This window comes from Solanum stenotomum, chromosome 1, assembly GCF_019186545.1.
Source record: "Solanum stenotomum isolate F172 chromosome 1, ASM1918654v1, whole genome shotgun sequence".
Classification (NCBI taxonomy): Eukaryota; Viridiplantae; Streptophyta; class Magnoliopsida; order Solanales; family Solanaceae; genus Solanum; species Solanum stenotomum.
The window spans coordinates 65,389,350-65,417,119 of NC_064282.1; the positions used below are offsets into that span (position 1 = coordinate 65,389,350).

General features: G+C 36.6%; 1 protein-coding gene and 1 pseudogene across 1 annotated transcript; both read left to right on the top strand.

Annotated features, from left to right (window-relative positions):
* The first annotated feature begins 16,817 nt into the window (after window positions 1-16,817).
* LOC125855363 (uncharacterized) lies at window positions 16,818-20,586 on the top strand. The gene is made up of 4 exons (XM_049535085.1): window positions 16,818-17,073; window positions 17,642-17,719; window positions 18,452-19,986; window positions 20,464-20,586. Exons 1-4 carry the CDS (start codon window positions 16,818-16,820, stop codon window positions 20,584-20,586), a joined length of 1,992 nt encoding a protein of 663 aa, XP_049391042.1.
* A 1,611-nt stretch (window positions 20,587-22,197) lies between these two features.
* LOC125855373 (uncharacterized) overlaps window positions 22,198-27,770 on the top strand; it is a 6,214-nt pseudogene continuing 641 nt past the window's right edge.

Consider the following 27,770-nt stretch of genomic DNA (forward strand, 5'->3'; position numbering starts at 1 on the left):
GAAGAGAAACCTTCAACAAACTTTCTATAATAACCATCCAAACCTAAAAAGCTTCTAATATTCGAAGGGGTTAGACCAACTCTTGACCGCATGCGTCTTCTTAGGATCTACCTCAATACCCTTGTTTGACACAATATAGCCAAAGAAAGCCATGGACCTTAACAAAAATTCACATTTGCTAAACTTTGCAAAAGTTGTTGGTCCTTAAAGATTTGCAATACGATCCTCAAATGATCAATATGGTCATTCTCATTTCTTGAATAGATCAAAATATCATCGATAAACACAATCACAAACATGTCAAGATATAGTCTAAACACTTTATTCATCAAGTCCACAAATGTCGCCGGAGCATTAGTCAAATCAAATGACATTACTAGAAACTCATAATGACTATATCGGGTTCTGAAAGTTATTTTCAGAATGCCTTCTTCTTTCATCCTCAATTGGTGATAACCCGACCAGACATCAATCTTAGAGAAACAACTTGCCCTTGAATTTGATCGAATAAATCATCTATCCTTGGGAGAGGATACTTGTTCTTAATGGTCACCTTGTTTAATTGTCGATAATCAATACACTTACGAATGGACCCATCTTTCTTTTTCACAAACAAAATCGGAGCACCTCGCAGAGAGATACTTGGTTAGGTGAAACCCTTATCCAACAAATCCCTCAATTGTTCTTTCAACTCCTTAAGTTTCGTCAGAGAAATTATATAAGGACGAATAGAAATAGGTTGCGTATCTGGGAGAAGCTCAATACCAAAGTCTATTTCCCTTTCGGGAGGAATACTAAGTAGGTCATCTAGGAACACTTTCGAAAACTCATTCACAATAGGAACTGACTCAAGACTAGAGGTTTCGAAATTCATATCCCTCACCCTAACTAGATGGTACAAACAACCCTTAGAAATCATCTTTCTAGCTTTAAGAAAAGAGATAAACTGACTCTTAGGCATAGAATTTCCCCCCTTCCATTCTAGGATAGACTTATTTGGAAACTAAAACTTGACTACACGAATTCTACAATCAATAGAAGCATAACAAGAGTGCAACCAATCCATACCAAGGATAAAACCTTTCACATCTTGTTCTTATGTGTGAATGAGAAAAATACATTCAATAACACATCATGATCATCATCATTGCTACTTTACTCTCAAAGCACCCTTAAAACATTTGCATAGATTTCATAAGAAAATCCATGAGTCCATAGTTTACCACTTGAGGTTCAAAACCAACTTTCAATCATCAATGCTTAGAAAACATGGGTTAGCTATGGATTTCATCATAAATTCATATAAAACTAGTAATACATGCTTAATTTCATAAAAATCTCCCTTTAAGATCAAAATCCCACATCATATAATTCATAACTTGAAAACATAGGGATTACATGGGTTCATAGGAGAAAACATCATAAAACCATAATATTTCATCAATTCATGCATATAATATTATAATTCAATCATTTAAATTAGTAATGAAAAGAACCCATGACAATTGAAGAAAACCCTAACTCAATTGGGGAATTCTACCTTTTGAAATAGAGAAATTTGGGAACTCCATGGATGGAAGGAATCCATGGATGAAAACTATCATACCTTGAATTCAAATTCTAGCCTTTAATGGAGAAATTGAGACATTATCTTGAAACCCTAGGTGAATCCTTCTTCTTCTTCTTCAAGTTCTAGAGAGAGAATTATTTGAGAGGAGATTTGGTTTTTCTTTTGTGAAATTGGAAGAATGAAGTGAATAGGTTAAATTGGGGGTTTAAAATACTTATATAGGGGTCTTAGTGAAGGGTAAAACAATGTAGCATAGGAGTTAATTAATTAGGAAAAGACCCAATTGCCCCTGAAAAATAATTGTCAGCTGCCACTGACCTTCCACATACGGACCCAGTTGACGGACCCTGGTCTAATCCATGGCTCGTCCTAGTGGACCGTCAAAGGTGGTCAGAAACCATGATTTTGGGGCTTCGAACCACGTACCCCAACCACAGAAAGTGGTCTGACCAACGTTCCGTTGGTTAGGCTGTGGTTCTTGGCCATCAAGCCACTGCTAGGCAGGACAACCACGGACCACACCTACGGTCCGTAGTCCCTTCCACGGGCCGTGGGTGGCCAGCGTTGGTTGCACCTGCAACTTTTGGGAAATGGTTTCATTTTCCTTTTTCGGATACGAGGTGTTACAAATAGCCTAGAAAAGCAGGTTATTATTTTGTTTTGATTGATTATGATTACTTGTTATTCTTGTGATGTTTTATCATTTGGTTTCCGCCTATGATCTTGTTTTGGCCTCAATAAACACTGACATTACAAGGTTCTTGAGCATACAAATTAATTCTTATACCGAGCCTATAGGTTGATAGACCGAGCCTTTGGGTCAATAAGACCGACCCTTCGGGCCGAGTAGATCGAGCCTACGAGGCGGGTAGATCATGCCTACAAGCCGAGTAGATTGTTTCTATGGGGCAGGATATATGTATTGTACCAAAAATCCTCAGATTCGCATTGATTCATGGCACACCTACGGAGAACCATATATTTATTGTATCATAGATCCTCGGATTCGTGTTGATTCATGGCACATGTATATTCAGAAAGTTCAGATCTTATTATCATTGGGATCCAGTTAAAGGGGCTAATATGGGTGTTTAGCGATTGTTTGTGTTCTTTAAGACTTATAGTGATTTTGTGCTTTTTATAGATGTCGGGCTTAAGGGGGTCTAGTCAAGTTATTGCTTGTCATGTGCTTATATTATCTTACTGTAGGAAGATAAGGCATTGTCTTTGTATTTCACCCCAGCCCTTTTCATTAATTAGTTATACTTCAGTTTCAGTTTTCAGTTTATCTTTCACACTCGGTACATTATTTTGTACTGACACCCCCTTGCTGGGGAGCAATGCATTCATGTCTATAGGTCCTGAGCGATGTCTAGATGGGCATGTTGAGTAGCACAGTTGCCTATCCAGATGAGTGGTTGACTCATTCCAGGGGTTGCCAGAGTCCTAGAGGTTTGCTTATTTTATGGTTTATAGTTTTTGGGTAGGCCAGGGCCTTATCGTGTCCACTTGTTATATTAATATAGGCTTGCAGATTAGTGTGTTGGGTTGTTAGTCACGTTATTTTCCATGTTGGCCTTGCTTTCTAGTCGGATGATGTTTGATAGTTTCTTGGCATATTGTTTATATTTGTTCCTGATTTTAGTTCTTATATAGAGATCATGGTGGCTTTAACGACCCACATAGCGTTTATTCTTTCCTAGATACCATGGTGGTCTTGACTACCCAAAAATACTTCTATGCTAGTTAAGTATGGCTTTATATAGACTGTTGGGAGTAGCTGTTTTCTTTATAGAATTGTTGATAGGGGCCTTGCTGGCCAATGGCTTATTTTTAAGCCGAGATATATTGTTTTTTTTTGTTTTATATGGCTTTCATGCGCCGCTAGCAAGTGGTTTAGCAAGGTCGGCTCAGGCCTAAGTTTTGGCATTATGTATCAGTTGCGCCCCTTGAGTTTGGAGCAAGACAAACTTCGTGTCAGAGTAATTTCGTATCCTAGGGAATATGTAAGTCTTCTCAAGGAGAGTTGTTTATAAATATGTTGTGCACCATATTCAATAAGCAAGAAGCTATATATATCACGTAGGAATTTACCCTTATTTAACTCAAATCGTTCCATAGAGCTGAGTCATAAAGGTTGAGTTCTTTCGATTATGATTGCTACTGAGCTTGCACTATAGTTGCACTTATTATTGACCTAGACAAATCGTAGATTCAGGCTATTACAGAGAACAAATAGGCTCTAACATCAGTAATATATGGTTATGAGGATGAAGAAAGAGTCGATGAAGGAGAATAGGCCCATAGGGTTTCAAACAAACACTCAGGCCGTTCTGAACATTGGTATTTGATAACGCTCAACTACACCTCATCTAATACTAGGTGTAGGTGATCGTAATCTAGTATAAACCAAACAAAGAGTTAGGGTCGATCCCACATGGAGTGATATGGTAGAGAATTCAGTTAAGAAGTTTAAATGTGTTCTAATCGATTGTAGAAGTAGACATTATCGAAACCAAGCAAAGTAAATTATAAGGTTTGACAATGAATGTCAGACGGGGGATTAGCTTTGTCAATTAGCAACTACTACAATTACGAAAATAGGGGAATAAATAAGTAGAGAGGGATTCTCGAGGATGTGATCGATTAAAAGCTAATTTCTCTATATGGGTGATCGTAATTTACTAACAAGTGTTGAATCTTAGTGGATAGGCTAGACTATAGATTCAATAGCTTTCTCTCAAACAACTATTACGATTTAAGCGAGTTCTCTAGAACCTCGACAAGCATAACACTATAAACAGCCCACTACCTCAATTTATCTACTATGTCCAGCTAGATAGCTAGGATCGAATTAAGATTAACTCTCTCGAGCTTAACCCACAACAACCTAATCACTACAATCATCAATCAATAACCTTAATTCTAGAACCTGTTTCTCAAGCAAGCCCAGAACACTAAGCTAGAATTGCATTTGCAACTACAATTCATGAGTGAATACATCTATCAATCAAACCCACTTCAAAACAGCATTAAAATCAGTAAACAACAATACCCATAAGCTAATTAGAATAAATAATCACATGATCACACCCCCAAGGATGGGGGTTTTAGCCACACATTATAAAAAGTAAGAAACTATTACCAATTATGTTGTCCATGAAGTGGGTAATTATTTCCAAGCCATTACAATGCTTCAAATCAACTAATATTCAAAACTCACTTGAAATCTCTACTCAAAAACTCCAAAAACGAAGAAAAACAATGTTCAGATAAAAAAACTCAGAGTCTACACAATGGCAGGATTCCACAACACTCAATCTCCCTGAATAATCCTTTTCAGAATCAATTTATACGCTCCCAGATTTTTGACTTCGAGGTCACTCGGCGGAGTTAACTGAGCATCGCCGAGCAGGTCGGCGATGTGCCAAGTGTTGGTTTCCATCGCCATCTTTTCTTGCCTCTTTGACCTCAGGCTTATTTAACTTTAGGCGATCAGGAGTTGAGTCGCCGATCCATCGGCGGTTTGCCAAAGGTCTATTTCCATCGCCAAGTTGGTATGTTCCCCAGGGCTAGCAGTCTGGAACATTAGGTGACCTGAGGGACCACTCGGTAGTGCGCCAAGTGATCTTGGCTATCACCAGGATTGCCTTTGTTCATCTTCTTCAGCTTTTTCGCTCTTTTTTTCCCGGTAATGTCATTGCCTTGCTCCTTTGCCTTCATTGCTGCAAATTAACACTTTAACATCAATTTAGAGCATAAATTAGGCATTGAAAACAAAACCGTAAATGAGTCGAAATCTCAGACTAATAACATGAATTCCTACAAATAGTGCTACTCAAGACTCAACATGAATGCACACAAGAGGTTCAAACTATACAAGCAATGTTCAATTGTGCACTCGATGTTTCAAACTATGACTAACCATTATCAAATGGACTCAAGCTCACAATGCTTGCTTCAAATGCAAGTTCAAGCTCAACAAAAGCATTTGAATGCCCTCACATCAAGAATGATTCCATGCTCACACAAAGCTCATCAAACTTTCAAAATTTCGAAATCAAAAACAACTCTCACCCTATCAAAGGTAAACACGTGCATGATTCTTCCCAATAGGCTTGCCCATATTTTCCAATCAACATGATATTAAGCTCACTCAAATCACAAAGGTCTTTCAAGGATTGCAACAGGGTTGAGGGTAATGGTACGATCATTTAGGCTTAGCTATTTCTACCTTCATCAAGCATGGCCTGCATTTCATTCCTTTTCCTTCTCTATCACACTTTTTTATTCTCAAAATCCACACCCTATTCTTTTAAGCACGACTCATTGGATACCCCATTTCTTTTGCTCATTGCACACACTTTATTTCAACATTTTTTTTCTTTTTCAATCTTTTACTTCTTTTCATCTCTCTTTTTTCATATGGAGGGATTCCATCTTTTTCAACAAGATCCTTCAAAGGCAGATTTTTCAAACTTCTTGACTTTCCTTCTTTTTTCACCACACCCCCAACTTAGGCTTTTGGCCTAAGTTGGCTATTCAAATGAACCAATACTTCATGAGGGTTATAGGTGATGGGACAAAGAGGTCAAAGTTGTTCAAGTTTCTTCCAAAGAAAAGTATAGGCTCAAATGGTGCCAAACTAGGTTCACACTCTCACAAGGTGGTCACAAAGAGGTATACAGAAATTTCAGCTCACTCTTCACAAATTATTGCCTAAGAATATCATTTCTATCATTCGCTCACACTAGTCAATTGGACAAACGGGGCAAGTTCTAGGTATTATCAATCATGCATTTCAAGACACCTCACCACACACGGCATTCAACACAATCATCAAATAAGACCCTACAATTTTCAGCTCACGTGCAACGATCATCACAAGAGTTCAACTCAACAACTGACTTAGTCACAATGAGATGCTACGAGTTCACATATGACTTATTCAAGCCTCATCAAATTTGCACACACATGTCATTTAATCAAGAGCACTATTCAAGTCATCAGTATTGATCACAACCGACACTCGAAATTGCAATAGAACATCCATATTCACACACATCAAGAGGTGGCTATTTGAAAACGGGTCAAAATAAAATTCACATTAAAAACAATGGACCAAGTCAAAGGATTAAAAACCAATATATATATATATCAACACAAGATAAGATTCATCATTCACAAAGCAAAAACAACAACTATCCACAAAATAGCCAAAAGAGGTAGGTATAGAAATACCTCACCCCGCCAAACTAAACTAGCAATTGTCCTCAAATACAAAGATATAAATAAACAGAAAAAATAAAGAGTCAAAAGCCACATGTCAGGCTAAGCATGTGGTAAACTCTCCATATCAACAGCTCCATCTATCGAGGCATCAGTGCATGGCTCATCAACATCCTTTGCTCCACTTGAGCCCACCATCGAGGTATCTCTCAAAGAAGCCTCCATCACTGACTGGATCATAACTCCCTCAAGATCCTCCAAATCTTTATACACAGTTGCATCATGAGTGCCCAGCTCCTCCTCATCAGTCTCAGCATCAACCTCATCTAGAGCAACATCTCCGGTCGTAGTAGCTGGAGTAATCTCGGAACTAGCCAGGAAATCTGCACTCGGAACCTCGGGGATCACTACTGAACCAAATAGCATGGAAAGATCAGTGTATTTCAGCTAATCCACATCTTTTCTCAGCCCAACAATATCAGCCTTCAAGGTCGTCACAACATCAGCGGCACCCCGACTCTTCTCACAATCCTCAACTTTCATGGTGAGGGCATCTAGTGCAAGCCTATTGGCATCAATTCTCTCCTGGTGCTCCCTCAAATCATCCTTAATCAGGGCTAGGGCAGCAGTAATCGCTCGCTCAATCAACCCAGGTATAGCAGCCTCTACCCGAGAGGCACGCACATCAGCAAACAGAGCCAGATGGCTAATCTTGTATAGCATGGGTTGGGTGATAGGGGTTGCGAAGCAAAATCATCAACAGTTGTGGGAGGGGGGAACTTCAGTCGAACTAGAAAGGGTAGGAGTAGAAGTACCGGGAGTACATGTAGGCAAACTGGCCTGTGGGGGATGTATTGCCTCTGTCAACAACATCTCAACATCCACTACCAATGAAGTGTCCACAGGTGCAGCTCTCCTCCAATCTACCTCATCTCTCATATACTCGTCCTCTATCTGTCTGATGTCAGTAGAGGAAGTGGGAGTCACTTCTATATCAGTCTTTGCAATCATCAGAACACGGGCCCGCCTACACAACTAAATGATCAACACAGGAAAAGGGAGAGAGGTGTGACTATGTTTGGCCCTCATGGCCATCTCTTGCTCGATGAGTAGACCCAAATTGAGTATTTCCCTATCCAAGATGCAGCCTAAACACGCAGCTTTCGGATGTCAAAGTATGGATTCTTTATGCGAAGAAATAATAGTGCTGCTAATAAACCTGAACCAGTATCTGGCAGCCACGTTCAAGTCCCTCTTCTTAATGGGAACACCAGCCTCAATACACCACGGGGTGGTGTCTAAAATCAGTGGTGCCAACCAACCCTTCAAATCATCAAGGGTCTTCTTCTGAATTAGGTCTATGTAATAGTGCATCACGTCCATCGTACATCCTAGCACCTCATTGATCTCAGTGTTGATGCATTTGACTTTCTTGCCCCACACTACCATATAGCCCATTGTCTTGAAAGTGTTGGCCTTTTTCTTTCCATTTGGTAGCAGATGTCGAGTAGAACTCCCGAACCCAAGTATGAATGTAAGGGCCTCAGGCCCTCGTAACATGGCGTACACAACCCCGAAGGACCTCATACAAGCCACATTTTCAATAACATCAGAGCCTTTTATAAAACGAGCGGAAGTCTATTACTCTTGTCTCAAACCAACTAAAACATGAATATCTTTGGGACACATCCCATATAGTAGTTCTAAACATAAAATGAAAGACATAAGGACATGGTGGTCAAATCCTCGAATGCTATGAGGACTCACCAACACTTCAAGTCTTACTCTACTATGATCCTAGCCACGGGGATGGAAGTTGATATCGCCGGATCCTATATTTGATAAGAATGTAGGCAAGAGTATGTTAGTACAAACATGTACTAAATATGATAGCTAGCATAAACATAAATATAGGCATTAGTTAACATAAGACATATACCATAATCATAAGAGATAGCAACATAAGTCATAGGCATATTCAATGCACATACATCATCATATTGTAAGAAGAACACTTCTCAAGTAACCTCAACTTATCCTTAGCTAGGACTTGGGTAATCCACATCTAGTCATACATATCAAGGAAGGCAACTCTAGCAACAATCCAAGCTAACCTATCATCATACAAGTAAATCTCATACTAAAACATGCTTACAATACATCTTCATAAAGTAATCTTGTACTGTCACAACCATGCTACTTTGATTAGGGACTAGTCCCTCTTTAGCTATTTCTACTATTCATGGAAGAGTACTTCTGTACTAGTCCAAGACAAATCATTACCCATGAATGGTTACTATTTACCGATTCAAGGCTATCAAGGAAAAGAACTTCATTAAGCTAGACCAAGCTATCATGGAAAGCATTCTCATGCAAGTCCAAGCTACTCAAGGAAGGGTATTATTGCTCAATCCAAGCTACCAATGAAATGGTTTGTCCTTACCAAGTCATGCTATCATGCTAGCTCAAGCTAACCTTTGGACGGGTACGATTGCTCAATCCAAGGCTATCCATGAGATCTACTACTCAAGCTACCATGCATGGTCTTGTCTTACAAAGTTAAGTTATTCATGAAGGGATCTCTTATCACTACTTCAAGCTATCATAATTCAAACATGCTTTGATCCAATCTAAGTGACCAAACCTTTCAACCTAGAATCATTCTATGTGGAAAACCTTTCACATTATACATTCATACATTAATAGTATAGATCATGTGGGTAAATCCTTCCACAACAATTCTATCTACAAATCATCATTCATAGTATAGGCTTTACTCTCAAAGCCTTAACATTATAGTTCATCATTCATCATTCACCATTCATGCTTTACTCTCAAAGTAATACATCTTACAATTATCATATATGCCTAGCTCTCAAGACAATTCTAATCATAATTTCTCATGTATGCTTCACTCTCAAGCAATTCTAATCATACTTCATCATAGAGCCTCAATCTCAAGCACTACTAATCATGATTCATCATGTATACTTTAATCTCAATCAATTCATGTCTATATGCTTAACTCTCAAGCAATCTACAATGTATTTCATCAATCCTATAAGATTACCTCTAAATCCTCAATATCCCCTTTCATGATATAAAACCCATTTAAATCAATTTCATCTTTTTAGACATGGGTTCGGCATGGGTACATGTAAATTCATCCTAAAATCATTTAATTCTATCAATTCAATCAGGAACAATCATAATCCACTCATGTGGATCAAAACCCATAACATTAGAAGAAACTCTAACTAAAATTGGGAAATTCTTCTTCTAAATTGGGGAAATCACGAAGGCTCCATAGATGAAAGAATTCCATGGATGAAAATCCATCATACCTTGATTACAAATCCCAAAAATTCTTTAGGAGTGGAGACTTGATCTTGACCCTAGCTCCAACTCTTTCTTCTTCTTCAAGTTCGAGAAAGAGAAATATTTAAGAGGAAGAATTTTGGGATTCTTTTGGGGTTTTGCAAATAATGTCTTAAATGGTGAGTTTAAAGGGTTAAAATCACTTATATAGGTGTACTAGGCTTAGGAAAAATGACCCCACTTTAATTTAACTAAAACTGCAAAGTCCCAAATTACACTTCACTTGGCAGCCTACTGTCTACCCTTTACGAGAGGCACCACGAGCCGTGGTCCTTTTTGTGGTGTTCGACCAATGGCTAGGCCACTTTCCTTTAGCACCTAAAATTCTAAGGAACTCCCACGAGTTGTGGTCATCACCAAGAGCCGTGAAGTGGCTTGTGAGGAGGGGGCCAACTTGGGCAGCCTTGGGGAGCTACTGCCTAGCCCACCACGGGCCTTGGTCCTCACCACTGACCATGGTGGTGGTCGTGGAAGGTAGGGCAGTGCTTAGGGAGAGTTCAGCAACCTTGGCCCCCTTTCCCTTGGCTCTTTCCCTCTTCCTTGGCTTGTTTCCCTCACACTAAGCCCTAATTTAGTCTACTAGCTTAGGGTTGCTACATTTATGGTGTTCCACACCTCTGGGTACCAGCCTACCACACTGTCAAACCCTCGGCCTTTATTCTATTCAGTGACTAGGGTGGAGGAGCCTAAACTGGTGGTACCTGCTCCACTATCTGAGGTGGAGGTGGAGGAGGCGTAGGAGGTACCTGGATCCGAGTTGGATCATGAACCGCCTTGGAGTGTAGCTCCTTTCTCCTAGCCTGGAGCAGCTAGTCATCTTCCGGCTCAGATGCAAGGGCCGGAGAACTAGCCCCTGAATGGTCCTCCTATCAGAGGTAGTGAGGTGAGTGGCATAGTTGCCCTTACTGTCAGAGCTCCCCTCTGTTGTTGTGGGCTGTATGGAACCATTCCCTTTACCTTCCCCCCTATTTGAGAAAGTTTAGTAGGTGCCTTTCGAGAGGGTGCAACCCTCTCGTTGATCATAATGCCTCTTGCCTGCTTCCAGGGCGGTTGATTTCTTCCGAAAACTTTTGGTTTAGCCATTTCTGCAAAAAATAAAACCAAATATGTCAGATACATTTCAAAAAATTTCAAAGTTCTCAAAATTGTGCAGGAAGACTCGCTAAACCATTCAGTGAGACGCCGAACCCATTTGGCGAGCCAAGTCAGGCTCGCCGCATGTTCCAGAATAATAATTCTCAAAATTCATCATAGGTCGGTGATATTCAGGGCCTTTCGGCAAATTGCAGAATGTTACATAATATTTTTTAGAAAATAGGGGCGCAGAAGGGCGATCAGAAGGGTCTTTCGGCGTGCTCAGGCATATCGCCAAAAGTTTCAAAATACAAACCATAAAATGGAGGATAAAAAGACGATCAAAGGGTCTTTAGGTTAATCGCCAAACCACTCGGCGAGCTCGACACGGCTCGCTGAATAGTCCAACTTGCCAAATTTTTACCCCAACCTTCAAACTCTAATCCGCAGCCCATGAAAACAACATTAAACCACTATTCTATGCAATTGAGCCTAGACCCATAATACCCACGCCCAAAGGGTACTCAGACTTCCCCCGATTTGGCCAAAATTGGCTAATCGACGTCTTTTGCCCTTAAGAATGATTTCAACCGCTCTATCATTGGGCGAAATCAGTCAATTAGCACACACAACGTTACTTAGACTTCACCCCCACTAGACTCAACAATAAAATCAACACAACCCATAAGATTTAACATGTTAATACACGGGATTTCACAATTAAAGGCCAACTAACATCAAATAAAAAAGATACAGACAGGCATTACCAACACACATTCGACAAATCACAATACACAATGAAAACAGCCAATCAATGATCATGCATTTGAATTTACTAAAATGTAATGGTGGGGTTTGAATAACCAACCTTAGAAGCACATGACTCAAAAGTTAGGCAAGCAAAGTATCCTAAAATCCTTCCCCGAGTTATCAATCCACACAAAAAGCAAGAAAACTAGTACGAAAGTATGAAAATTTGCGGTTGTGAAATTATAGAAAGCTAGTTGGTTCAAATGCGATCCAAGTCGGTCCCACCAATCTGTTCGGCGAGTCTCCTATCAAACATTTGCTCGCCTAATTGCTCATTTTCCCAAAATTTTAAATTTTCAACCTGCACATTCAACACCTGTTATTCAAAACAATAGTATTAAAAACATAAAAGTTTGGGTTGCCTCCCAAGAAGCACCTTAGAAAGAAACTACTCTCGATATTCTATTCACCAGGTTCTACAAAGATTTATCATGATACTAGAGATACTTACTGGTGGCATTGGATGAAAAATGACATTGTGGAGTTCGTGGCACAGTTTCCTAATTGTCAGCATGTGAAGGTCAAGCACCAAACACCAAGTGGGCTGACTCAAGAGATACCCATTCCATTGTGGAAGTAGGAGGCAATAAATATGGACTTTGTTACAGGTTTAAGTCGCTAGCAATAGAAGTTTGATTTTATATGGGTAATTATCGATAGACTGACAAAATCAATCTATTTCTTACTGGTCAGGATCATAATTTTCAGCTCAAGATTTTGCAATTCTATACATTAGAGAGACTTTTTTGATTGAATGGTGTCCATGTATCTATTATTTCAAACGGGGGACCATCGTTTACAACACATTTTTGGAAATCATTCCAAAAGGGTTTAGGGACGCAAGTAAACCTTAGTTACGCATTTCATCCTCTAACTTACGACCAAACAAAGCATACGATCCAGACTCTCGAAGATATGTTAAGGGAGTGTGTGTTAGATTTCAAGGGAAATTGGGATGATCACTTGCCACTAATCGAGTTTACCTATAATAATAGCTATCATTCTAGTACTGGTATTGATCCGTGTGAGGCTTTATATGGAAGAAAATGTAGATTCCATCTGGGTTGATTCGAGGTTCGAGAGTCAAAAGTACTTGGACCAGACTTGGTGTAGCAAGCCATAGATTAGGTTAAGTTAATTAGAGAGAGATTGTTGATAGCCCAAAGCCATAAAAAATCATATGTGGATGCGAGGCGGTGGGACTTAGACTTTGATGTTGATGATTGGGTCTTTCTGAGAGTTTCACCTATGAAGGGGGTTACGAGATTTGGCAAAAGGGAAATTTGATCCCTAGGTACATTGGGCCTTATCGAATCTTGCAATGCATAGGCCAATTTGCCAATGAGCTAGAGTTACCTCAAGGGTTAGAAGCACTATACCCAGCTTTTCATTTTTCTGTGTTACGGAAGTCTATTGGAGATCCAACATGTATAGTGCCGACAATCGATGTTCAGATTTCAAATGATCTTTCTTATGAAGAAGTCCATGTTGCCATAGTAGATTACGAAATAAGGATATAGATTTTGTAAAAGTGTTATGACGGAGCCATAATGTTGAGGAGCTGAAGTGGGAAGTTGAGAAGGACATGAAATCCAAATATCCTAACATGTATGTTCCTTCAAATGAGTAGACCAGTATTTGAGTATATGAGGTATGTTACCTATGAGTTTTATGGGTTCTTTCATTGTTTCCTATGATATCGAGAATACAATCATCATTCGAGGACAAATATCCCTAAGGGGGGGAGATTGTGACACCCGTCCATTTGAACGTTGGGATTAACTTGTACTCTTAGAATAAGACTAAGACTTCTTAACACATAAGGAAGGATGTTTTTATGAGTTATTTTTTAATTGCAAAAAGTTTTAATAAGAAGTATTAAAGTCAAGAGGGTTGCTAAATAAAAGTCGGCAAAGAATATTGTAAATTCTTTTAAGGAATTTCTCTAAAATTTTGGTCAATTGTTTCTACAATTTTCTCCTTGCATATAAAGAGTTAGAATTCCCATGACCTATCAAATCGAAGGAATATGAGTCTAGTTTCCAAAGAATTAAACCATTCATCCATACACATCAAAGTAGAGATTTATGTACGTTTCTGTGAGACTGCGCAAGCAAGCAGCTCTAAGTGGGCCCCTAACTCTAAGTCGGTAGTCTTTTTAAAAGACCACCACCGTCGTCATTTTTTCAATAAAACTGAAGAAAAACCTAGAAAATTGATAAAAACCTTCTTCCAATACTCCTTGGATGCTTGGATTCTCAACTCGAATGTTTAACGGAAGTTGTTGTATGTTGCGAGCTCAACGTTGTGGTATAATTTTCTTGCCGATTTAGTCTTCATTTGTTGTTGCTGCAAGGAGGCAGAATTTTCATAGTATTATTTCAGAAGTTTTGGTTAAGGTAATCTTATTTTCACTACCCTCCTTTGGAATTCCATATTCTAGTATCATTTTTATAGATTTTTTAGCTTCGTGGTGGTGCTTTTGATGTTCTGGCTATGGGAAACCCTTTGTCTTGCTTAATTGGCTTTTATTATGGTTTAGTGATGGTGTTAAAGTGTTCGAGTTAATTAGGGGGTTGGTTTGATTCTTATTAGAGTCGCATACGATGGTTGTTGGATTGAACGACGTGAAATACACCAAGTTATGTTGCCTTGGGAACTTGTCGCTCCTTTGAGATGTTGCTGGAATAACTTCGATGAAGTTAGCTATTGATTGTTGTTGTTATTTGCCACACTTTGTGGGTTGAACTTGGCTGGTCACTAGTGTGGCAATAGTGTCTTATTGATTAATCATGGCTTGTTCTTGCAGCCTCGCTGATTTCTGCATTGTTGCATTACGTTTGTTTGGCAACCTTCATAGAGACACTTTTTGGGCTTTGGTTGGAAGCTATGTTAAGGCTATTATTTCTCTTCTGGCATGATCCTAACTGCCTAAGCTTATTATGGTCAATGTAAGATCATTAGTTGACCTGTAGGCCTATCTTGTTGAGTTGGCTACTACCATCTGATATAATGTCTATCGGTGACACTCTACTCCTTATTAAGTAGCCTAGAAAAGCTGGGTATTATTCTGTTTTGATTAATTATGATTACACTACAAGAAATTATGAAATTAGCAACAACTCTTTTGCAACAACTATATTATTGTTGGCTTATATTGATAAATCGCAACAACTTGATTTAATTATTGGTATATCTTTTAATATTTAACAACTATATTTTTGTTGTTGCCAAATATGTTATTATTGTTGCGATATTATATTGTTAATAATAATTAATATAATAAATTTCGAATATTAAAAAATTGCAACAACGTTTTAGCAACAATAATGATATTGTTGCCCAACTTTAATAATGGCAACAATTTAATTAATTTGTTGCTATCTTTAAAAATATTTGGCAACAATAATTTCTTTATTATTGCTAATGTATTTAGTTTCACAACAACTTATACATTGTGGCAAAAATTAGATTTGTGTTTTTAGTTTTCCGCCAATACAATTGTGGGTTTTTTTGTTTACGCCAATTTTTTTTTAGGAGTTCACCAAATTTTATTTTTCTTTTCCACACAGTTGCGCCTCTTCATTAGGTTTGGGGAAAACGTAAACTAGGTTTATTTCTTTGTTCAAGTGTTTCGCTGAAGATCAGTGTTCTTGAAGTCTATCTCTGGTGAGTTCTCTTTATGATTTAGTTTCTTTTCACAAAGTTTGGTGAATTCTTGCATATGATTATTTTATGATTTAGTCTCCTAGGTTATTTTGTAAAATCCAATAGCTTTGTTAAAGTTCAATTGTTTTGATTTAGTCGCTTTGGTGAGATCAGTGGGATGGTATTGTATTCCTCTGTAGAAATTATTTGGGTTTGAAGAGACAGGGAAGAAAATTGTTGAGGAATGCTAGGGATTACCCGCTGCTTGCCATACTGGATGTTGTCTCCATGTCGCGCTTTCTTCTTTTCGATTATCTAGTAAAGGTTAGTCTGGCACTACAGACTAACTTTGGTTAGTGGTATGTTTTGAGCAACAGATGCTACCTCAAAGAATGGACTCATGAGGTCCTTATCGTCTTCTGCACTGTTCAAGTCTTGGTGACAAAGAGGGAGTGATGCAAGAGCTTGAGAAAGGAGTGGAACCCAATCTGGTTGACTATGATAAGAGAATAACATTTCATTTAACCCAATCCAAATTCCAGTTTTTAGTTCTTCTGTACATCCTTTATCTGAAACTAAATGACATGAAAAATTTTGGAAAACTTGAAATATAAATCATTCACCTTGGGTGGGTTGTGGAGCAGGTATAACATGGACTTCAAGGTAACTAGGAAAGCATTTTCGTTATAGCTTATGGAGTTCTTTTCACCGTCAGCTTTACAATCTATGCATCATATCCAGCCTCATTGAAATAAGGTTTTTCATTGAGCACAAGAGCTTGAAGAGAGAGGAGAACTTGTAGAATCGTGGAAATTTTGGGGTTCCACACGTCAATTCCAGAGCCCGTCCATGTGTTTAAGAGGCTAAGGCAAACCTTTCCTGACTCATACAGGTTTTGATTGACACAAAGCCCGCCAGAGTGATAGTAAACCATCTACATAATTTCAGTTTTGCAAAATCTAAATAAGCTTTATCTGGAAAGTGTATGCTCGATCTTATAAATCAGAAAAACAAATGGACTTCACAATTGGATGATGGAGTTAGATAATTGGATGCCTAAGAATGCCTAAAATCCAATGAAAACATATGATATTAATTCAGATTCCAAATGAAGGCAAGGCTCGTGTCTATCAATCAGAACATTGTGGAAATAGGCAACTACGATTTATTGCCAATCGACTTGTGCAAGCATTTGTTCTTGATGTGCTCCATCTTTCCTAACCATTATAACATCCCCGTGGAAACCTTGACTAGATACTGCATGGGATTGGCCTTAATCCCAAACATCGAGAGTTTGAAAGAAGCAAGAGACAATATTCATCAAACAGTGGAAGAACTCAAAGATGCTTGTTTGCTCTTAGATGGTGATAAGGAGGAAACTGTCAAAATGCACAATTTTATACTGATTTTAAAATATCACATGTAGCTTAATGTGTTTGTCTTAAAATATCACGTATGTGTTGTTATATATTGATTGATTAATGTGTGTCTTATATTTTTTAATTAAGGGCAAGATATGTTTAAGTTAGTGTCTGCTGTTACTTTTTATTCTTTTAGGAAATATAGTTTTTGATCAAAACCTAGTCTATTCCACCTTTTAAAAAAGAGTATTATCTTAGGTATCTATTAGTATAATTTGACATCGTGATCTTCATTGTCGAGTTTCAACACCCATTGATGGTTCAAAGTCAACGATTATGTTTATGATACATTGTGTTGCTACTATATGTATAATTTTCTTAATAGCGTCTGAAAGCTTGTTCCGTGTACTAAATTGCACCTTTTCTTCTAACACCTCATTACTTTTAAGGTATGGTCTCTCAAGAGGAAATTTTCTTTTCTTATCGTAGGTGACAGTATTTGCTTGGTTGAATAATCTAAGAATTTAGATTAATTATACTGATATTCTTAGCATGGTTTATTTTTCTGCAGGGTCTCATCTTCCATCTATTGTCATAACTAAAGCTAAGGTTGTAAGTGCTGGAGCAATATTTCAACCTATTTCCAATGGTAATTTACCTTTTTATTTCAGTTCTTCCTTACATTTTGAAGTAATGTTGATGTAATACAGTTTGGTCATGTGTATGTGCTTCTCTGAAGATTTAAATTACCAACTTGTTGCCATTGGTGCCTATGAACTTGTTATATTCACGCTTAAGATATGAAAAGATGTGACAGATAACTTGCATGCATATCTATCTTTAGCATACTTTTTTTTTGAAATTGGTAAGTTTGTGTATTTTTATCAGTAATTAAGATCATACAGTACAACTTCCATACTTGACCAATTATTTTTCAGTGGAGGAAAAGGTGATTAATTGTGTCTGTAGTTTCCCCACATAGGCAGCAACTGGGATAGATAGTAATCCCTCTTTTCATCAATTTATCTTGAGTAAGAGATGTATTTCCAACTCATATAGTTTCATAGTTGCACCACTCCTTTATTAAGCCATCTCTTTTTTAAGTTGCTTATATTGATATTGAAATATCACATGCAGATTTGAATTTAAATTGTTTAGCTATTCTAATATTATCTATTTTATGAGAGGTTGTAGATATATGAATGATTTCTGAAGATGTTCGTAGATGTAGATATACAAAAAAGAATTACTGGTCTTAAAACCACTTTCTGTTTTTATATTGACCTTTTATAATATGAAGTTTTTCTCTAACATTTTCTTTCTTTATTTTTTTATTAAAAAATCATATAAATTTATATTAATTGATTTAAAATTGTTGTAGGTAAGTATATAATGGATAAAAGTTGGATACTTATTGGAAATAGAGTGTTACCGCAATATTTAAATGGTGTGGAGCAATTTTTGAATTTTACATTTTCTAATCTTGAGGTTGGTCTAAGAATTCAACGTCCGTGCATAAAATGCAATAATGTTCTTTGGAAAACACGCGATGAAGTGAGAATAGATTTATGTAGGTTGGGAATGAATCAAACTTATAAAAAGTGGATTCATCATGGTGAACTAGATCTATCTTCAGATGATGAAACAAATATTAGTGAAGATTCAAATTTAGAAAATGATGATGCTCCAATTTATGAAATGTTGCATGATATATATCATGGTGTTCCCAATACTAGTTATGACTTTAATGAGACAACTGAGTCACCGCACGAAGAGCCTAATAAAGAAGCTAAGAGATTATATAAGTTAATGAAGGATGCAGAAAATCGATTGTATCCAAGTTGTGAGAAGTACTCCAAACTCTCTTTTATAGTGCGTCTTTTTCAAATGAAGTGTATGCATGGATGGAGTAATACTTCATTTGACTCTTTGTTGAAATTACTTAGTGATGCTTTACCTAAAGAAAATGTGCTCCCAGATTCTATTTATGAAGTTCAAAAGATAATAAAAGATTTGGGTTTAGATTATGTGAAGATAGATGCATGCGTTAATAATTGTATCTTATATAGAAAGGAATATGCGGATCTTGAACAATGTCCTAAATGTGATGAAAAAAGATGGACAATGAGAAAAGGAAAAGATGTCAATAGTGAGGTTGCTTCAGGTAATTTGAATAACAAAAAGAAAGCAATTTCTAGAAAGATTCTTAGATATTTTCCTATTATACCTAGATTACAACGATTGTTTATGACAAAAGGAACCGCAAAAGAAATGAGGTGGCATAAGGATGAACGAGTTGATGATGGAGTGTTACGACATCCTGCTGACTCATTGGCATGGAAAAGTTTTGATGAAAAATATCCAAATTTTGCTTCAGATCCTCGTAATGTAAGACTTGGACTTGCTTCAGATGGTTTTAATCATTTTGGTTCAATGAGTAATTCATATAGCATGTGGCCAGTTATCTTGATTCCATATAATCTTCCCCTATGGCTATGCATGAAACAATCTAATCTTTTGTTGTCTTTACTTATTCCTGGACCAAAAGGTCTTGCTATGGATATTGATGTGTATCTCCAACCTTTGATTGATGATTTGAAAATCTTATGGGGGGATGGAATTGAGACTTATGATGCTTTTATGAAACAAAAATTTCAATTACATGCTTCTTTGTTGTGGACGATCAATGATTTTCCTGCTTATGGTATTTTATCTGGTTGGAGCACTAAAGGTAAATTAGCTTGTCCAGTTTGTCATATGCATACTTGTTCTGCTTACTTGAAACATGGTCGAAAGCAATGCTATATGGGTCATCGTAGGTTCTTGGAGATGAATCATCCTTATTGTCGGAATAAAAGTTTTTTCGATAACACAAAGGAAGAAAGAATTGCACCACATGCTTTGAGTGGTGAAGATGTGCTTGTGCAACTTAATACCTCTTCACAAAGATCAGTCAATGACAACACAAGAAAAAAAAAACGAGATACTGAAAGATATGATAATTGGAAAAAAAAAGTATATTCTTTGAACTCCCATATTGGAAGACTTTATTGTTGAGACATAATTTGGATGTGAAGCACATTGAAAAAGAATATTAGTGAAAGTGTGTTAGGTACGTTGTTGGATATTGAAGGAAAAACAAAGGACACCCTGAAATCTTGATTGGACTTACAAGAAATGAAGATCAAAATGTCCCTCTATCCCATAAAAATTGGGGATAAATACATACTTCCTCCAGCAAGTTATACAATGTCTAAAGCGGAAAGGATTCAATTTTGTCAGCTTATCAAAGAAGTTAAGTTTCCCGATGCTTACGCTTCTAAAATCAGTCGTTGTATCAAGGAAGCTAAAAATTTTGGGCTTAAAAGTCATGATCATCATGTTCTTTTTCAGCGTATTGTACCACTTATCATTAAAGAAATTTTACCAAAAGATGCACATGACCCATTAATTGAATTGTCATTGTTCTTTAATGATTTGTGTTCTAAAGAGTTATCTGTGGAGAAGCTAGAATAGCTAGATAAAAGCATACGAATGACATTATGTATATTAGAACGTGTGTTCATGCCGACGTTCTTTGATGTTATTTTTCATTTGGCAATTCATTTGGCAAATAAGGCGAAGTTGGGTGGTCCTGTTCAATTTCGATGGATGTAGTACATCGAAAGGTTGGTTTCTTACTTTTTAAATCTATTCTTTTAATTTAAATTTATTAAAATATTAATATTTTGTTCATAGATTTTTGCGAACCTTGAAAGGTTATGTACGCAACAACTATCATGTAGAAGGATCAATTGTTGAGGGTCATATTGCAGGGGAGTGCATTACATTGTTCTCTAGATATTTGAGTGATATGGAAACAAAGCAAAATCATCCAAATAGGAATTCTAATTCTTCTAACACTGATCACAATAGCTTATCTATATTTAATTGTCATGGTAAACCACTAGCAGGGGGTAATTGGACAAATTTGAATACTTCTGAAATCAATCAGGCTCATTTTTACAATCTCCAAAATTGTGAGGAAGTCAGACCTTGGATTGAGTAAGATATTTTTCACCTTTACATCATTTTCTTACAAACACTTAACAATTGTGTCGGATTTTTATTACTTTTTTTATTTTTTTCAAAACCTCCACATATAGAGAACATTTAGATATTTTAACAAAGGATAATAATAGAAATATAGCAAAGAGACACAAGGAAGAATTTCCTTTATGGTTTGAAAAAAAGGTAAAATCTTTCATTTGATGATTTGTAAATTTATTTTTTAAAACAACATTAATTTTATTTGTGATATTGTAATAAAAATACTACAAGTGATAGAATTAAAGGAAAATAGTGATAACCGAATTACTGAAGAATTACTAATTTTGGCAAGACCTCCAGATCTTCGAGGTTTTTGTTATAGAGGATATATCTTGAATGATTCTCGATTTCGAACAATGGAATCTGAGCTAGGTTTGAAAACTCAAGACAGTGGTGTGGTTGTGAAGAGTGATGAACATACAGGAAATGTTGATTATTTTGGAAGGATAAGAAGAATTTTAGAGATCCAATATATGAACAATAAATCAGTTATATTATTTCAATGTGACTGATTTGAAGTTCCTCCTCAAGGTCGTAGTCAAAGTAGAGGTTACAAAAAAGATGAATATGGATTTGTCTGTGTAGATATAACACGACTTCGTTACACAAGTGATCCATTCATTCTAGGCTCACAGGCTCAATCAGTGTATTATGTGAAACATGGTCAAAGTGAAAAATGGCATTCAGTGATAAGGGTAAGACCACGAAATTTGTATGATCTTCCTAAATAAAAACATGAAATGNNTAAGAAGAATTTTAGAGATCCAATATATGAACAATAAATCAGTTATATTATTTCAATGTGACTGATTTGAAGTTCCTCCTCAAGGTCGTAGTCAAAGTAGAGGTTACAAAAAAGATGAATATGGATTTGTCTGTGTAGATATAACACGACTTCATTACACAAGTGATCCATTCATTCTAGGCTCACAGGCTCAATCAGTGTATTATGTGAAGCATGGTCAAAGTGAAAAATGGCATTCAGTGATAAGGGTAAGACCACGAAATTTTTATGATCTTCCTAAATAAAAACATGAAATGGAACCATACCAACTGATTGACTTAGTTGAAAGAGGAGAAACAAATCAAGAAGTAGAGTTGGAGAATGATAACGTCAGAATAGAAAGAGAACACATTGATGGAGTGAGTGTTGAAGCACCTTCTCTCAATAACGAGGAAGAAGTAGACTTAGTAGTTGTAGATAAGCCTGATCATGAAAATGTAGATGACTTCAGTGATTCTGCAACAGATGAAGATACTAGTGAATATGATGAAGTTGAGGATGATGATTGGTTTTGATTTTCAACTTGTCATCAAGATAAACCGTAGAAGTTTTGTTTTTCACCTTACCGAAATAGTTAATTTCTATTTTCTACTTTTCCCATATTTATTTATCTTCTTGCTTAGAAGCTTTATTGGTTTCTCTCGATTTTTGAACATTATTTGTTTATCAATTGTTATATTTTACTTTCATGATTTGTACTTTTGACTAGTCTTTATTTATATAATATTATAGTTGTTGCAGCTAATCATGTAGTGGGATTTTACTGGGTTTCTTGATATTGTGGTTGCAGCCAATCATGATGCAAAATATGCATATTTCTAATGATAGTGAAACTACCGATGTAGGTGCAATCCCACATCAAGGTAAGTTTATCCATTTGTTAAATTGAATCTCTTCAAAATCTCTACATCATATATGTTATATTTATATATATATATATTAACATCTTTATGTATTGTTAAAGAAAAAAAGAGAAAGGGAAAAGGAAAGACAACAGGACTTTCAACCCAAAAGAAACGTAAAGAAAATGACAATGGAAAATTGAAGGTGATTATCCCACTAGATCGAACAGTTGCGGTAGGTCCTGGAGCTAAAGATTTTATTACCGAGCTCTCAGTGAAAGTTCTCCACAATGCTAGACATGACGTCAAGAATTGGAAGGGAGTTCCTGATCTAGAAAAGATAGGATTGTTGCTTGTATGCTGGTAATGTACTTTGCTCTTTGTCTTTTTTTTGGTTGAAATAGTAAATGGTTAGTAATGATATTTCTGATTATCTAGTTCTCTGTCTCTTCTGTCTTGTCCAATAAGTTCAGCTATTTGGCTTTCTTTTGCATTATAGTTGTAATTCTGATTATCGTCATAGCTCTCTGACTACTTTGTTCGTTGAATTGGTAAATGGTTAGTACTTGGCCTTCTTATGCATTGTAATGTGCAACAACTGATCCTTCAATGTTATTTTTCTTTTTTTTCTAGGATCTGATCATTTTCTAACTGATAACCATTAACAAGATTTTGTGTTATTCATAACTTGAAATTGAAAGTTTAAGCTAGTTGTTGATAGATAGACAATGCCTAAATCATTAGTTGTGTTTCTTATTATCGTTGCTCTCTGTCGTCTTCTTTTGTTGAAATGGTAAATGGTCCATAGTAGTGTTTCTGGTTTTCTAGCTCTCTGTATCTTTTTGATGTTGTTGTTGAAATGGTAAATGTTCAGTAATGGTATTTCTAGTAATGTAGTTATCTGTCTCTTTTATCTTGTCGAAGAAGTTCACCGATCCATGTGGTTATTTTAGCTGTGATTTTGTTTCATCTCCTCTCACCTAGAGCCCTGTTTGAGATTAGGTTTGCTTGGAGCCCTGTCTGAGACCTCTATTAACTTTGATAGTTTCTTTTTTTTTGGTAAGTAAATTTTAATACCAAAGTGAACAATTCAAAACAAAACCATCCAGTAGGCTTGGACAAGCAACCCTAAGCTCTACCAAACATCACATTCTAGTAACTATCCCTATGCTTAAGGATATACATTAAGTTGTTGTAGTCTTCCACCTAATCTAGCATGCTGAGATCCTCTTCCATGTATATCTCGAATGATACGTCTAATAATACTCTCCTCAGATGTCTGTTTATTTTGAAAGATCTCGCAGCTACGTTCCATCCACAAGCAATAAATGATCTATAATGTAGTGTTTCTTCTAGCATTTAATCATTTGTTTAATGTATTCCTCGCCAATTTTGTATCTATGGCATATTGTTCTCTCCTGTTTATCTCTATATCTCATCAAATGAAATTTGTCAGCTTCTTCATTATTTATTCTTCAACTGTGGCTCGAGAAAAGACTATTGGAAATCTTACATTTTTCCATCACAACCTGTTTTTAAAAAATAATAATTCATTAGTTGATCAACTGTAAATGAACTTAGGAATCGTGATAGCATGAAATAAACCATAGTACTACCTCTAATAAGTTAGATATCAATAGAGGATGTTCAACTATATCTCCAAATTCCGGTTCAATAGCTACTTGTTTCTCCAAAGTTACTTCCAAGTTTTGTGAACAAATATTTCCAGTTGATGCTGAGACCATTAACTGTTAAAAAAGAACACTCCATGTGCAGATTACTTGGAGGAACTGTGGGGCATTATGAAAAATTGTTAACTTGTTCCAATCTCAACCCTCCTAATCTGTGAAATGATAGCATCTCCCACGACCGTAGCCAAAAGAACAACACCAACTCATTTGAGACACTCATGTCCATGAGACAGCCTTGTTAACAACATTTTATAGTACTTTTCTGCATTTTTTTAATGGCGACTGGAGGTCTAATATTGTGGCCTCCTGCATTCAGTGTTGCACCAACAATGACCCAGTCAATAGTTATAATGAATTACCAAACAAAACGCTAAATGCCACAAAATCATCCTAGCTACCTCAGGAACCGAATCAAAGGTCGTTGTAGATGAAATTCGGCGTTCTAGAGCTAACCGCGCTAACGAAATTCCATTCTGAGCGTTTTTAATAAGAAAGCTGACCGACGGAAATTTTTTCGTAAAACTCCAAAGCCAAAATGCCTAATTACACTAAATCCAAATAAAAGCCTCAAAATCCGAACCGATTATTACACTAGACCAAAATTACCCTTTTGAAGCTGATGGAACTGATAGAATTCTGATATGACATCCGAATCTCCGAATGTTGACTGAAGTCAACTCTTTCAAGCATTAAGCCTCCAAAACTCAAAAACTCGCACCAAACTAAACCAAACACTTAGGAAAGCATGCCATACAACCCAACACCTTATAAAAGCCATAAAGAAACTACGGGAAGGGGTAAAGTAGCAAAAGCATGCCAAAAACACAAAAATTACCTCGAGGATCATTACACTAATATTGTTCTAGTATGTGTTGAATCCAATCAATGTTCAAGGAGAATCAAAGAGCTTATAGCTTATGAAAAGATTTGAGCGATAAATTTGAGGAAACTAACTAAGACACATTTTATTTAGCCTAATTATTTATACTATTTTGATTGTGGGACACCTTTCAACTTACGGACATACAACACAATCGAGATACCATTCTTCAAACGGCAAAAAATTTGTATCAATATCGTCGGAGTAGACACCATGACCATTTCAAGAAATTTGCTACAAAAGAAGAGAGTCTGCAAAACAAACCAACAGATGTTAATGAAGCTGAATGGAAATTCTTAGTAGACTACTTCAGCTCTGATGATTTTAAGGTAGTCAAAAGTGAAAAATTTTAACATTTTATATATTTTTTTTGGTAATAACTGTGAATACTACTATTACTCCAACATGAAAAATTCAAATTTACAACCTAAAGAGCACCGCTTGTCCCAACCACCTCCAAGAAGAGGTTTAGGACTATCCAGGTCTCAATCAAAGCTATTCAAGGAAAATAAAACATAAGCTATTACCAAATACAAACAAATTCATTCTTTTGATCTAACCTATTTGCTCTCTAATTAGTCTTCTCAACAGAATCTGATACCTTCTGTTCTGGAGAATGGCTATTTGAGCTCTCACTTCTTTCTGTATTTATACAATTACAAAACTTGTACTCACATCTATGCTTTGAAAAATCTTTCAATTTCTTGCTTTCCATGTGTGATAGATCATTGCCTCCCATATTGCCAGCAAATTTTGTATTTGCTTCCATCTCCCTTATTTCAGCCATTTCAGATCCTTCTGAACCATTTAGACCTCTGTCCAGTTTGTCAGACCATGTCGAACTGCAGTAATCCAGTCACACTCGGAGAATAGGTGTTGAGGAGTTGCTACTACCCCTACCAAACAGAGACAACACTTTGCATCCTCCACATGAATGTTCACTCGCATCATTTTAGACTTGGTAAGCAGTCTGTTCTGATTTGCTAACCATAAGATAAATCTATGTTTTGGCTGTAAATTTTTGTCCATATAAGATTTGCTTCCCACAGCCTGTGGTTTGAGCCCCTATCAGTGCATTATAGCTCCTTGTGACTGAATAAGTGCCACGTTTTGTCAACTTCTACTTGTCATTTTTGTACCAATCTGCCATCTTATAGTTTTCAGAGAGGTCAACTTCCTCCAGTACCAACTACAGTCAGTAGGAATGTGATTCCTAATATTTCTATGTTGCTTTATATACACTCCATGTACCCATTTTTACCCAGAGAATGTCTTGCTTCTCCAAAACCTGCCATAATAACTTGCCAACTAAAGCTTCATTCCAGTTTCTGCATCCCTTAACATTTAGTCCTCCGAATTTCTTTGGGAGGCACACCTTGTCCTAGGCAACCATAGGTGCCTTTCTCTGTGATCTGCACTACTTCCCCATATAAAATCTTTGCATTTTCTATCCATAGCCTTGAGTACTCTTTGAGGTAAGATAAAGACTCCACCCCAAAAGTTAAATATCAAAAAGAAAACAACATTGACTATTTGTAGTCTTCCTGCATAAGAGAACTTCCTAGCATAAGCATTACTTACACTTTTAGTAATCTTCTCTATGTGTTGATGACACTCCATCTTACCCTTTCAGTAACCTTTTATATTGTTTGTTTCCTTTTTTGACTGGTTATATACTTATATCAAAATAATTTTCTAAACTCATAATCAATGCAGAAAATGAGTGAAAGAAACAAAAATAACAAGGCAAAACAAGAAATGAATCATATTTGCAACAGAAAAACTTTTCAAGCAGTGTCTTATGAAGCGGTGAGATATATGTAAATTCTTTTGATCGATTATTGTTACGATTTCAACAATAACATAATTTCATTTGTTTTGACAGAGGGACATAACCATTGAAAAGGAGCCGAATTTTCAAAAACTTTGGGAAATAACTCACATGAAGCCAAATGGGCAATGGGTTACTAATGCTTCTGCTGAAGTGAATGTACTTTTTCTTTTACCTTTATTCATAGAATGAGTTTATTTAAATAAATATGGAGAGCTAGTATAACCTTTTCTGTAGGATAAAGTGAAAGATGTTGTTGCTTAAACTTCTAAGAAATTGAAGAGGGTACGGATGTGGATCCTATTATTAATGTTGCATTTGTGCAAATAATGGGAGAAAAATCAAAGTACATTCTTGGTCAAGGATCTGGAATTAAGTCAGCAAGTAGAATATCTAGAAATGAAATTCAAGAACAACTTCAAGCATAACAAAAGGAAGCAGAAGAAGAACGTCGTAAACGAGAGAGTGTAGAAAGCAAGCTAATGGAAGTTAAGAATCAACTTGAAGAGGAGCGAAAAAACCGAGAAGTAATGGAAGTTCGTTTAGTGCATGACCAAAAATTGTTAAAAGAGAGCATGATGGC